This window comes from Kogia breviceps, chromosome 7 (assembly GCF_026419965.1).
Source record: "Kogia breviceps isolate mKogBre1 chromosome 7, mKogBre1 haplotype 1, whole genome shotgun sequence".
Taxonomy (NCBI): domain Eukaryota; kingdom Metazoa; phylum Chordata; class Mammalia; order Artiodactyla; family Physeteridae; genus Kogia; species Kogia breviceps.
In genome coordinates, this window is record NC_081316.1 from 82,118,484 (window position 1) to 82,133,613 (window position 15,130).

At 37.3% G+C, this 15,130-nt stretch overlaps 1 protein-coding gene across 2 annotated transcripts in view; it reads right to left on the reverse strand.

The window, feature by feature from the left end:
* Positions 1-3,871: 3,871 nt before the first annotated feature.
* The window catches only part of RAB6A (RAB6A, member RAS oncogene family), an 83,287-nt gene continuing 72,028 nt past the window's right edge, over positions 3,872-15,130 (reverse strand). For both annotated transcript variants that reach the window (XM_059069706.2, XM_059069707.2), the window contains exons 7-8: positions 6,976-7,042; positions 3,872-5,966 (exon numbers count right to left, since the gene is read on the reverse strand). In XM_059069706.2, the coding sequence (XP_058925689.1) occupies positions 5,902-5,966; positions 6,976-7,042 (132 nt within the window). In that variant the 3' untranslated portion in view covers positions 3,872-5,901. The remainder of the gene's footprint in view (positions 5,967-6,975; positions 7,043-15,130) is intronic.

The following is a 15,130-nucleotide window of genomic DNA, read 5'->3' on the forward strand; positions in this document are numbered from 1 at the left end:
ACCACAAATCTACAGTAATGAAAACAGTGTAGTAATGGCATAAGGACAGACACATAGACAGATGGAACAGAATAGATAATCCAGAAATAAATCCTCATGTATATGGTCAGTTGATTTTCAACAAGAGTGTTAAGACCATTCAGTCTTCAACAAATGTTGCTAGGAAAGCAATATCCATATGCAAAAGAGGTTTGACCCCTACCTAATGCCATTTACAAAAGTAACTCAAAATGGATCAAAGACCTAAGCTTAAGAGCTAAAACTATAAAACTGTTAGAATTAAACATAGGAAAAAAATGCTCATGACATTGGATTTGGCAGTGATTTCTCCAATATGACATCAAAAGCATAAGCAAAAAAGGAAAAATTGGACTTGATTAAAATTTAAAACGTTTGCGCATCAAAGGACCCTCTTAGAGAGTGAAAATCCACAGAATGGAGGAAATATTTGTAAATCCATGTATCTATCAAATAATTAATAACTAGACTATATGAAGAACTCCTATAACTCAACAACAAAAAATAAACAATCCAATTTAAAAATGGTTAAAGGACTGAACAGACGTATCTCCAAAGTTTCTCAGTAAAACAGTCTGCAAGGAACTTAACAAAATAGACACCCTCCAAAGAATATATACTAATGCCAAGTAAACAAGATGTTCAACATCATTAGTCATTAGGGAAATGTAAATCAAAACGAGACAGATACCACTACACGCCCATTAGGATGGCTACTATTTAAAAAATCAGAACATAAAAAGTATTGATGAGGATGTTGAGAAGTTAGAACCCTCATGCATTGCTGGTGAGAATGTAAAATGGTGCAGATGCTGTGGAAAGCAGTTTAGCATTTCTTCAAAAAGTTATCACATGATCCAGCAATTCTACTCCTAGGTTATATACTAATAAGTGAAAACAGGGACTCAGATACTGGTACACTAATGTTCATAACAGCATTATTTAAAATAGCCAAAAGATAGAAACAACACAAGTGTCCATCAACAGATGAATGAATAAACAGAATATTGTATACACATACAATGGAATATTATTCAGCCACAAAAAGGAATCAAATCTGATACATGCTACAACATGGATGAACACTGAAAACATCATGCTGAGTGAAGGAAGTCAGACACAAAAGGACAAATATTGTATGACTCCAGCTATATGTGGTACCTAGAATAGGCAAATTCATAGAGACAGATAGCAGAATAGAGGTTACCAGGGACTGGAGAAAGGGAGAAAAGGAGGGTTATTGTTTAGTTTGCATTTCTTAGAATTTTATATAAATGAAAACATAAAATATATACTTTACTCTTTTTTGTCCAACTTTTTTCATGAAGGATAATTTTCTGATATTCAGCTATTTCGTTGGTATTAACAGTTCACTCTGATTTATGGCATACTATTCCACAGTAAGCATGTACCATGATTTGTTTACATAGTCACCTTCTGATGGACATTTGAGTTATTTCAAGTTCTTGGCTATGAACATTTGTGTGCAAGTCTTTGTATAGACACATGCTTTCATTTCTTGTGGGTAAATACTTAGGTGTGGAATGGCTACTATATATAAATGTATATTTAACTTTTAAAGAAACTTCCAAACTGTTTTTCCAAAATCTCATGTAGCTGTGTATGAGAATTCCAAGTTGCTCCTCATCTTCACCTACACTTGGTATGGCCAATCTTTTAAATTTTAGGCTTTCTGATATGTATGTAGTAGTATTTCATTGTGGTTTTAATTTGTATTTCTATAATGACTAATGATGTCAAGCATTTTCCATGTCTTTTCTATCAAGTTATGAGAGTTCTTCATATATTCTGAATACTTGTCCTTTATCAAGCATGCAATCTACAAATATTTTGTCTGTGGCTTGTTTTTTGTTCAGTTCTTTGCAGGCTGTCTTATTAAGAAGAACCTCAGTTCCTCATTGGCTGGAGGCTGCCCTCAGCTCCTTGCTGCTGGGCCTCTCTACAGGCAGCTCAAACGTGGCGGACTGCTGCATAAAAGCAAATGAGGAGTCAGATTGTGTGAACAAGACAAAAGCCACAGTCTTTCATAATCTAACCTTCAAAGGGACGTAACTTTTGCTGTGTCCTATTCCTTAAGATGCAAGTCACCAGGTGCAGCCTATATTCAAGGGGAAAGGATAATGCAAACGTATAAGTATCAGGAGGCAGATACCATTTCAGAAACTGCATTCAGAAGATACACAGATGCCTGTCACAAATACTATCTTCAAAATTCTTTGTTTTCAGTACTTTAATTTTCATCTCCCTGGAATTTCTGAATGTTGCTATATATACTATTCTCCTCCTAATCTTTTTCTATTTCTTTGCTTTCTAATGAAAGAGTTCAATTGAACGTCCTCACTAATTCAATGAATAGAATCCAGTCTACTACTTACCTATGCTTTTTATTTCAACTATTATATTTTTCACTTAATAGTTATATTTGATTATTTTATGATTCTTGTTCCATACTGGTATTATCTTACCTCTTTAATATTTATCATGCCATCTTTAAATTACTGGTTGTCTTTTCAAGTAGTTCTGCTTCAAATGGTATTCACTTTTTCTTTTGAGGCAGTTTTCAGGTATCCAACTACTCTGACTTATGAGTCCAAATTCTCCTGGGGTATGGGTTATAACTCTGGGATGGTATACTGGGCAAGGGTCAAAGACCAGAATGTCAAGTTTTAAGATGGGGAAAGAACAAACCTTGGGACAGAGTTCTAGGTACCACAAGACCACATGTATTGTTCCCATTCAGTATCATCTCACCAAACCAAACTTTATTTCAGGGCCTTACCTTTAAACCCAGTTTAGGAAGAAGCAGCTCTTGCAGAAGGCAGTCTCCCTAGATCACAGTCCACTAACTGATGTTTTGAAAGGGTAAAGAGTGAGTGAAAGGCCTAAGGCAGGCAGGTTATTCCCCATCTAGTTTCATCAACTCCTTACTTCTCAGGGATTTTTTATATTTTTTCTGCGCTGCATGGCTTGCAGGATCTCGGTTCCCCAACCAGGGACTGAACTTGGGACAACGGCAGTGAAAGCACGGAATCCTAATCACTAAGCCACCAGGAAATTCCCTCTCAGGGATTTTATACTGCACTGACATTACCGCTGTGGATACCTGAGCCTGTAGTCTGGGCTGTGGCCTCCATTTCTATAGTACAGGGGACAGCTGTGGTTTTACCCTAAGGCCTGTTTCTACTACTCAACTCCATCTTTGCAGTGAGAAAGTATGGCTGAGGTCTAACAGAACTTAATTTAAAACAGGTAGCAGGCTGGATTTTGTGTGAGGGCAGTTTGCCACCCCTGTCCAAAGGCAAAGGTGGAGTTAGGAGTGAGGAAGCATAAGCAGAACTTAAACTACTTTTCTTAACACATCCCATTATTGCCTCCACCAGTGACCCTATCTTTCAAGTTGCAGCTACTTTCCCTCATCCTCAACAGTTGAAAAGAGTCTTGTGACTCCCCAGGGGTTTCTCAGTTTTGTTGTTGTTTTGCTATTTTTCTGGATTCCACATTCCCTTTATAGTCCTAGGGAGGAAGTAGCACATGGCAATTCATCACTTTGGCAGGAATGGGAAACCAAGTCAATAAGTGTTTTCTTTTGTGTTTATTTATACATTTTGGGGGCAGCAAAACTGTGTTTATTAAAAAAAAAGTATACTATGAACACACTTCACTGCTTCAGTTGAAGAACCCCAGCTAAATAAAAAGACCAATATTAAAAGCAGGATTAACTGGTTACTGCCTTAAAGATACATTAAAAGGAATCAAATGCTACAGTGTAAGAACACAATCACCTCCATGTCAGAAATTACAACTTCTTCCAAATAAAGAATATGACCCATCGCCATATTGAATTGATATTTATTTCAGGACATGCCATGTCAAAATAAAACAAAAGAGTCAACCCTTGCCTTTAACAATAATATTGTATTATAAAAGCACTTTACAACTCCATCCCGTCTTTGAGTACAAGTTACTGGGGTATGTGGGCTAATGATTATCTGAAAGCATTTCTCTATTCAGACCCATAATCCAAGTGCTCTCTGAATATTATAAGGTTGGACAGTAAGTGGGAAGTGGAGGAGGATGAGGAAAGAGAGGGGAAGGAATAAGGTTCTCCCAGTTAAGGGTTTTGTTGCAATGAGGGGATGAGGAAGTATGAAGATATTTTTGTTGTCTTTTCATCCTTATACTGTGTTAAGTAATGCTTACAACATAAATTCAGCAGGCTTTTCCTGAGCTGTAACTCAGAAATTTTCTTCTTGCAAACAATGTATTTACAAATGTATTTATTAACTTACACAGCAATCTCACAATAACTAGTAAAGATTAAAATGGTGCACTCCTAGTATATTTGTTTGCAGTGTTTTAAGGGAAATACATATTTGCCATTGTTATGAAGCTCTAAATAGACTGAATAAAACATCTAAAAATTGAAAGTAGTTTTAAAAAAGGCAAAGAAATAAATATCACCAAAGAAAAAAGATTAATTGTAGCTTAAATATAAAATTAAATCACTAGTTAATTAAGCAAACTATACAGATCTAATAAAAAGCAAAACCGGATTGAGAGAACCAACATAAAAAATGCTGAAAAATAAGGCATAAATCTGCATAACATTGTTTTATTTTCATTCTCCCCTTTCCCTCTTCTATGTATGCTTTTTTCAGATCTGCCTCTAGGGCTTATAACAAAACTGTTTCCATTTTCAATCTGACCTCAATCGTCCTGGGCAAAGTATTTGCTATTCCGTTGAGGATTCTTTAGTTGGTAAGCTTTAGATATCATTGTTTCTACTGGTTACAGTAGTTTCGATCAAAGTGCCAAATTTAAATTCTTCCACTGGTTCTTCTTAAAGGAATTTGATTTCTACAGTGCCTTGCCTGCACAGCATTTCAAAAACAAGAAAGAAAGAAAGGAAGGAAGGAAGAAAGAAAGGATTGAAGAAAGAAGGAAAGAAAGGAAGAAAGAAGAAAACTCAAGAGAAATCTATTGCCTAAAAAAGTTTAGTTTTGTTTTTTAAACAAACAGAAGAACTCGATTTTGACAAATTTAAAATCTTGGAAAAAATAGCTCTTAGAAGAATTAAATCTTTAAAACCTGTTCTGAAGCACTTTTACTTTTCTCTCCCAGAGTCTAACATGTGAAAGAATCATTTGTATTGGTCAGAAATATATTTTATGTTCATTCACTTTTAAGTACTCAGTATGTTCATTAGGACTCATTCTGAAGACACACTCTAACCCTTTCCTTATTCTAGCACTTCCTAACATGATAGTTGAGTTTTGACCTCAATTAAGGTCTAAGTAATTTATGTCAGTGCTTAAGAATAATTTTGGATATCTTGAGAGCAAGTGGTATTGCTAAAACTGAAGGATAATTCCAATGGGCTTGGTCTGACTACTGCTTTGCCCCCCCTCGTTTGTTTTGACAGAGGGAGGATTGGAATAGGAAATGGGGTAAAGAACAAGCAAGTAAAGCAGGGAGAGATCAAGTAGGTAGGCAAGTGCTGCTGTGAACAACTGCTCCTTAACCAAGCCACATACTGTTGAGATTTCCATCATTTTGAAGTACATTCTCGTAACATTAAAAAGGAAAAAAAAATGTTAAGAAAATGTATCTAATTTTTAAAGTTATCACTGGAATATGCTGGAATTGTTCGGCTTTTTGTAAAATATAAATAATGAAGACACTGACTTTTTTGTGCTTGTGAAGCTAATAGATCATCTCCAAGAGACAGGCAGCAATGCTGAATTGCAATACGTTATTACTGAAGGGAAAAGGTTCAAGCCAATATTCACACTGCAGTCAATGAAAGAGTAAGGGGGCCAAAGCAGTGAGCTTCTGGAGGAAAGTTGAAGATGCCATGGGGGATTAGCAGGAACAGCCTCCTTCGCTGACTGGTTGTTCCTGAGGCTTTTCCAGTTTTATGTCAATCACTGAAACCAAAGCTAAGGAACTATAAATGGGAAAGTACAATTCCAATTCTGCTGAACATCAACAATTCTGCTAAGACCCCCTTCCATTCCTATTTGGCTTCAGAGACTACTCAACCAGTATTTTCTATATAGCTGGCTCACCATATAAGGTGCTCATATGGAATAAACTTGCTTATATCTCCTATATGCAGCAAGGCTCAGAATAAGGTTAATTCCTACTCATGGAAATCTAACCTAAGGAAATTATTCTACAGGAGTAAGAAATCATATAAAATGATGTTCCTTAAAAAATCATCTATAATAAAAATCTGAAAATAGCCTATAAGAGAGTTCCACAACAGGGAGAGAATTTAATAAATAATGGGGCTTCAACTCTATAGAACACATTATGCTGCTAAAATAAAGGCTTAGAAAACATAAAACATTCAGAAGTGGGAAGAGCTGAATACAAAGTGCTATGAATTCTATGGCTTAATAAAACTGTCTGCATATGAAAACATTAGAAGGTAAATATGAGACAAACAAGGAAAATATCAAAATTCAAAATTCTTTTAAATAATATTACACGTGCTTCATTCTGTCCCATTTCTGAAAGCAGAGGCCATGATAAAGCTCCAAACTTAGTTATCTCCTGCCTAGGCCAAGTAGACAGTCCAAATGATAGAAAAAGCAGGGGAAGGAAACATGATATATATTGTGGGGAAAAAGCCCAGAGCCAAGGGATGTCAAAATTAAGAAGCAGGAAAGTGGGATGTTAAGCGTTTCCTGCTCATTAAAAATCAAGCAAGCAAACAAACACAAACCCTCTCACTGATTAATCATAGTGAGCAGCAGCCTGCAAAGAATGCAACTGGATAACCAGATCTCATTTGTTATAGAAAAACTTTTTGCTCCTAAACCATCAATTCTTGGCTGTAAAAGGCAATGGCATAATATTCCTAAGCCAACCAAGTGGGGCTCTAAAGACTTGTACTAACAATAAAATTTCCTGATGAAACAAAAAGGATACTGTCTTCTCTGCTTCTGTCCTGTGTGCTTTCCATTCCAGGCAGAGCTGCTGCAACACGTCGGAAGAGCTGTGGAAAAAGAGACGTGATAATTGGGAGGGAAAATTTAGCAAAAGGTATCAAGTAAAGGGATAACCACTGGATGGTTGAGTTAAAGGATATGGCTTCTGGGTTATTCCTTAGACCTTAGCACAATGAAAGCACATTAAAATGTCTATTTATTCTAAAAATGAATATCATGTGAAAACCAGCAAGTCAAATACAAAGAGGATCCTTGCTTTCCAACGGGTGAGATTAGACATGAACAAACAGCTAAGAACTAAGCAGCAAAAATATCATTTGAGTCATAAAAACAAATTACTACAGGAACTCAGAGTAAGGACAGAATGTTCATTTAGTTAAATTGTATAGTGGCATTCCTATCTTTTATAATGAGTTAGGTTCTAAAGTTAGTGTACATATGGAGAAAGTCAATCTAGTCAAAATTGCCCTTGATAACTCCTTAGGAAATCACTATGTTAGAAACCACCATACCACACTCAATCCTGGTGAGATGTTCACTTTGAGAGGCATGTGGGAACAGAAACTGACTGAAGGAACAACAGATTCATACTCTCTACTTCATGTCCAAACCTAGCTATCCACTTACTGGGAAGAATGGCAGGTAAAACTGCAGATTATTTCAATCATTTCTTTTTGTTAGGCATGCAGTGTAAAATTCCTATAAATTAAAATGCACATCTGATGTTAACTACCTTATACTAAGTACCTGCTTACTTGAGGCACTGTCTAAAGTTCTCTAGGGACACAAAAATGAACAAGATGTGCTGTTTAGATTCAAGGAGCTCACAGTTTGGCAAAGGAGATAGACTCAAACCATTCCTTGTGTTACAATGCAATGAGTGCTATGAACTAAGGAAGTAGAAAATGATATGACAATACAGATGTAAGAAGGCCCTACTCAAGAGGCCAAGAAAAATCCTCAGGCAATGACATTTGAGTTGGGATTTAAAGGCAGTTTTAAAGATTTCACATGGTTGAAAAACATACCATACAAAACAATCAGAGTTTAAGCACTCCATAAATGTTGCTTAATTAAAATGAGAAGAAACAGAAAGAAGGCCAAAGATGAAAGAATGGAACTGTAAGTAATCTGTCTAGGGAAAGAAGTATAGAAAAGGAGCAAATCTTTATCTGTAGGCAATAAGTATGATGTGGTAGGATTAAGGAAGACCTGAATAAAAGTATAATTGTCTTGGTTCTGTAACGTTTAGTAGCATTTAGAGATGTGCCAAAGTTAGGCATTAGCCTCAATATTCAACCAAAATCAGCTATTAGACTTAAAATTGTAGAATGCTTACTTGAACATCAGAAACTGTGCATGATCAAAGATCATGTGGTTGTGTAAATTACCAAATCAATGTAACATTAATTGTATAAAGGAGGGTCCATTTGGATTAATATATGAATACTCAGTTTCAAATACAGATCAGCACTCTAGCTCTAGATACAAGAATAAATGCTGCAATAATTAATGTCTGTGAAAGCTGTTAATTTTATGAACAAAAATAACTTAAAATTTACAAAGGCAAAATGAACACAGAAATAGGTTAATATAGTGCATTAGATAACTTTAGGAAGAATATTATGCCCTTTCAAAACTAGCAAGTGTTTATAATTAATGCATGCAAAGTTGGACAATAATTCTAATCTTTTTGAAGTTTTTATATAATAGTATTAGATAATGAATTAAAAGCAGAATGTCAACTTTGTCAGCTCAAAATTTTATGCATCAGGAAAAGTCTAATACCCATTAAAAATCACTTTTCATCCAGAGATAAAGAATATAGAGTATGAAGGAAAAACATTTTATAGACAATAAGAAAGCCTGAAAAAAAATGTGTTCCCCCTCCAACATCAACTGAAAAGAACCATCTATTTAGTACTGCAAACCAGCAATGAGTATAGTGACTACTGGAATAATCTAGCAGTTGACAATGTGGCACTAAACCAAACCTTGTACCCCAGAAATTCGTTCTATAATGGTGATATTCAGTTTTGGCAGCAATGATTTTCAAGAATGGTTAGGTAGTCCAGACCGACTGGAGCACACAATATTTAAAAGGATTAGGGGCTTCCCTGGTGGCGCAGTGGTTGAGAATCCGCCTGCCGATGCAGGGGACACGGGTTCGTGCCCTGGTCCGGGAAGATCCCATATGCCGCGGAGCGGCTGGGCCCGTGAGAGGCCACAACAGTGAGAGGCCCGCGTAGCACAAAAAAAAAAAAAAAAAAAAAAGGATTAGAATGAAGCTATATATATATATATATATATATATATATATATATATATATAGAAAGCCAGACTAAGAAAGACCTGCAAAGAATATGGACTTCATCTGGCAAAGGAAGGCACTAAAAAAGGCAGTGTGCATAAAGACTTCTTTCAATAATTCCAGTGTATTACTATGACTACAAAGACATACAAATCACATACTGAAAGCAAAAGATATTAAGGTGAGATGGCTAAAACCTAAAAGGTGAAGTGTTTACATTCTGGGTAGGCCACTTATGTGACAGGTCATCTTTCTGTTTTTCAATTTTCTCATCTGTAAAATGGGCTTAAGATAATAGTACACTTAACTGACTAGATTATTGTGAAAAGTAAGGGAAATCATTATGTAAACTGCTTAGGGCTGATCTTCTACATAGAAACTCTTTCATATACAGTAGCTCTCTTCCTATCAGAATTCAGTATCAGTCACAATAACCCATGGTCCTGTGGGCTAAGGGAACAGAATGTTTTGCAATTCTGCAACAATTCTAGGACTATAGCAAAGCACCAATAGGCACAAAATCCTGCTTTAGGAAACTATGTAAAACTGACAGGAAAAATGTGGGGGGGTTGGGAGAGATCATCTGAAAATATTAAAGCAGAACTGAAATGTTCTTACTTCGGAAAATCCAGAAATCTTCCCCAAGATCTCATAGCTTGCTCGGACATGAAATATTTATTAAACTGCCTACCTGTTCAAGATACATAATCTTTTTGGCTTCTAAGAATATTTTATTATGGGCTAGCTTAGAAATTGAAAATTTTTTTTCATGGGGGAGGCATAGGGAAGGTCTGTTTACCTTCTGTGAAAATGGAATAAGGTTTACAAGCTTTGAGGCTTAAAAAAAAATTAAAGTAAGTTCTAGTTAGTGAAAAGTACATAACAAATGAGGTCTTTCAGCGAGGGTATTGTTAGAGTTACATCCATCTACCTATTCTCATAATGTAACATAGGAATATCCTCCCCTGCTCCCAGCTCAATCTATCTAGTCGATAGATCCTTCAGGATCCATTCCCTGATAACTGAGAAAAACCTCCCTAACCCATTCCCAGATTTCATCAATCCCATCATCTTCCAATCTAATTAAACACTTCTATATATTCCAAGAGCACCCTGCATTTCTTCTTCTTTTAAAAATAAACTTATTTATTTGTTTATTTATTTATTTATGGCTGCATTTGGTCTTCGTTGCTGCGTGCAGGTTTTCTCTAGTTGCGGCAAGCAGGGGCTACTCTTCGTTGCAGTACACAGGCTTCTCATCGCGGTGGCTTCTCTTGTAGCGGAGCACGGGCTCCAGGCATGTGGGCTCAGTAGTTGTGGCTCACAGGCTCTAGAGCGCAGGCTCAGTAGTTGTGGCACACGGGCTTTGTTGCTCTGTGGCATGTGGGATCTTCCCGGATCAGGGCTCGAACCAATGTCCCCTGCACTGGCAGGTGGATTCTTAACCACTGCACCACCAGGGAAGTCCCCTGCACTTCTTCTTTCAGAGCTTTTATTACACTGATTATAATGGTCTATTTACCTCCCAGTCTTTCCCTCTAGACATTAATCACTGGAGGACAAGGCTCATATTTCATCTTTGTTATCCTAGTACCTGACATGCAGTAGATATTCTTTAAAATGTTAGTTGTAAGAATGGCTAATGCGTGTGAAAACACATCAGAAAGCACACAGTGCAGTACAAATAGTTGATTAGTGCCTTTATCCACTGGCTTTTTTGAATTCACTTCCATCTGAATTCTCAGATAATTCTTAAATTTTTTTGGCCGCGCTGCACAGTATACGGGATCTTAGTTCTCCAACAAGGGATCAAACCTCGCCCCCTATATTGGAAGCATGGAGTCTTAACCACTGGACCGCTAGGGAAGTCCCTCAGATAATTCTTTAGGCATGACTATCCATAATACTATTTGGCAGATGATCACAGATTTGAGAAAGCCTTTTTTTTAATATCAAGTGAAAGAAAAATTAGCAATACTTATTTATGCCCATTGACTCCTCCCGACCCCAGAAAACAGGAAACAAAAGAAATCAATGTACTACTCAGTTTCTTGTAGAAAAAGGAATTATAAAAGGAATTTAAAACTTATATGCAGAGTGACAGTGAAGGAAAACGCTGATAAACTTCAACTAGATGGAAAAACAAATGTCACTGAATCTCTCCCAAAGATTCAATTAACACAAGCAAATATAATGGGAGGAAATGACAATTAAGAGGGACCAGAACAGGGACTTCCCTGTTGGCGCAGTGGTTAAGAATATGCCTGCCAGTTCAGAGCACATGGGTTCGATACCTGATCGGGGAAGCTCCCACATGCCGAAGAGCAACTAAGCCCGTGCACCACAACTACTGAGCCTGCGAGCCAAAAAAACACTACTGAGCGAGCGTGCCACAACTACTGAAGCCCGTGCGCCTACAGCCCGTGCTCTGCAACAAGAGAAGCCACTGCAATGAGAAGCCCGCGCACCACAAGAAGAGTAGCCCTGCTCACCACAACTAGAGAAAGCTTGCGTGCAGCAATGAACACCCAATGCAGCCAAAAAATAAAATAAATACATAAATTAATTTTTTTAAAAAAAGAGGGACCAGAACATTAACTGGTAGATCTGATAAATATACACTTGTTTTTTTTTGGCTGCACTGTACGGCTTGTGGGATCTTACTTCCCCGACCAGGAATCTAACCCGTGCCTCCTGCAGTGGAAGTGCAGAGTCCTAACCACTGGACCACCAGGGAATTCCCCAGAGAACTATACACTCAAAGAAAGCAACAAGCCTCCATTATCTACAAAATTAAATATATTCAACACGGAAGAGTAATAGGTTAACATGACCCCATAGGTCCCCCCCATTCTTTTATTTTTACCTTTGAGAATAATTAGAACTAAATACTTCAGGAAAGCTTTCTTGAAAGGTTATGTGTGAAGTCCTTCCTTCAAGACCAGTAGTTCTCAACACCTACAGTGCATCAGAATTACCTAGGAAACTTAAAAACAAGCAAAACACCAGATGCTTGGGTCCCACCCCCAAAGACAGATTCAACTAGTTTGGGTGGGGCTAGCTAGGTCCTTAGTACATTTCATTTAAAATTCTCCAGATGAGGGACTTCCCTGGTGGTCCAGTGGTTAAGATTCCATGCTTCCACTGCAGGGGGCACAGGTCTGATACCTGGTCGGGGAACTAAGATCCCTCAAGACCTGCGGCATGGCCCAAAACAACAACAACCCCCCCCAAATCTCCAGATGATTCTAATGTGCTGTGAGGGTGCTGTAAAGCCAATGCTATAACAATAATCTGTAAGGAGTGTGAAGTAATCAATCAAATCAAGTAGGCAAGAAAAAAGGTAATACTGAGTGCTTAACTTTACATGTTTTCTCATCATAATCCTTGTAGTAACTTGTGAGGAAAGTATTAATATCCCCATTTTATAGAAATCTAAGGCTAAAGAGAGTATTTGCCATCCACCAAGTGAATAGCAGAGCCGAGATTCTAAAGTTCATATTTTTCCTACTACCTTATGTTGCCTAGTATAAATGGAAGTTCTTTTTTTTTTTTGTGGTACGTGGGCCTCTCACTGTTGTGGCCTCTCCTGTTGCGGAGCACAGGCTCCGGATGCGCAGGATCAGTGGCCATGGCTCACAGGCCCAGCCACTCTGCGGCATGTGGGATCTTCCCAGACCACATGTTGGACCTTCCCAGACCAGGGCACGAACCCATGTCCCCTGCATCGGCAGGAGGACTCTCAACCACTGCGCCACCAGGGAAGCCCTGGAAGTTCTTTCTATATGGAAAGCACTGTGGAAAGGGCTGTGTGAAGAAACAGCTAACAATCTTGGGAAGAGGAATTTTCTTTGTGAAACACTATTATTATATACAAAAATCACAGACATAAAAATTTACTCAATGTATTTGAAAAATTTGGTGCTCCCTCAAAATATTTCAATTAAATCACTGGGTTGGCCAAAGGTTCGTTCGTTTTATTCCGTAAGATGGCTCTGGTAGCACTCAGTTGTCTTTAACTTCATTTGAAATAATTTTGTTAGATTGTATATGACAGCTGTCATATCAGCGTGCATTTAAAAAAAGACATAAAAAAAATAAAATAAAAAAATTAAAAAAGACATCAAAATTGGTGAATTTTTGTGTAGCCATTTTAATATTGAAGATGGAAGTAAAAGAGCAATAGTTTTGGCATATTATGCTTTATTATTTCAAGAAAGGTAAAAACGCAACTGGAATGCAAAAAAAGATCTGTGCAGTGTATGGAGAAGGTGCTGTGACTGATCAAACATGTCAAAAGTGGTTTGCAAAGTTTCATGATGGAGATTTCTCCCTGGACGATGCTCCATGGTCAGGTAGACCAGTTGAAGTTGATAGCGATCAAATCGAGACATTAATTGAGAACAATCAATGTTACACCATGTGGGAGAGAGCCGACACACTGAAAATATCCAATTAAAGCACTGAAAATCATCTGCACCAGCTTGGTTATGTTTATTGCTTTGATGTTTGGGTTACACATAAGTTAAGCAAAAAAAGCCCTTCTTGACCATATTTCTGCATGCAATTCTCTACTGAAATGTAATGAAAACATTGTTTTTAAAACAAATTGTGACGGGTGATGAAAAGTGGATACTGTACAATAATGTGGAAGGGAAGAGATAGCGGGGCAAGTGAAATAAACCACCACCAACCACACCAAAGGCTGGTCTTCATCCAAAGAAGGTGATGTTGTGTACATGGTGGGATTGGGAGTCCTCTATTATGAGCTCCTTCCGGAAAACCAAACGATTAATTCCGAGTACTGCTCCCAATTAGACCAACTGAAAGCAGCACTTGACAAAAAGTGTCCAGAATTAGTCAACAGAAAACGCATAATCTTCCATCAGGATAATACAAGACCACATGTTTCTTTAATTGCCGGGCAAAAACTCTTACAGCTTGGCTGTGAAGTTCTGAATCATCCGCCGTATTTACCAGACATTGCACCTTCAGATTTCCATTTATTTTGGTCTTTCCAAAATTCTCTTATTGGAAAAAAAACCCCTGGAAGACTGTAAAAGGCACCGGGAACAGTTCTTTGCTCAAAAAGATAAAAAGTTTTGGGAAAACAGAATTATGAAGTTGCCTGAAAAATGGCAGAAGGTAGTGGAACAAAACGGTGAATACTTTGTTCAAAAGTTCTTGGTGAAAATGAAAAATGTCTTTTATTTTACTTAAAAACCAAAGGCACTTTTGGCCAACCCAATAAAAGAATCAATGTCACTAACTTATACTAAACTTAGGACATCCCAAAATGGGCCAAGAAAATGCTTTACAAAAGCCAAGTTCTATCCTTACATAAATATATGTAAGACAGGAAGGAAAAAACTCTAGGGGTTTAAGTTGTTTTAAATAATCATTAAAGGAGAAAATCCATATTTTAAATGCCAATGATATGCTAAAAGAGGCTTCTGCTATATTAGAAATGACAGAGGACTAACTATGGGGCCAGTACAGTTGGTAATTTTTTAAAAAAATCCTCTCACTTGTATTAACTGAATATCCACTTCCTATAGGCATCTGTGTAAGGATGCTTACCAGAATATTTTCTTTTCCTGGAAAAATGGTATCAATTCCACTCTAACCTCCAGGTGTATGGTATTTTACTTGTAATTTCTAGGGAGAAATAGGCATATTTAAGTTGCAGTGACAGCTACAGGAATTAGCTCTGGGGATGATGACAAACTGAATATTGGCTCTCCATAGAAACTTTCAAGTTGAATATTTTGGGCTATGATTTTAGGTATTTAATTTAAAGGGGTAAAATGAAGATTTCAAAGTA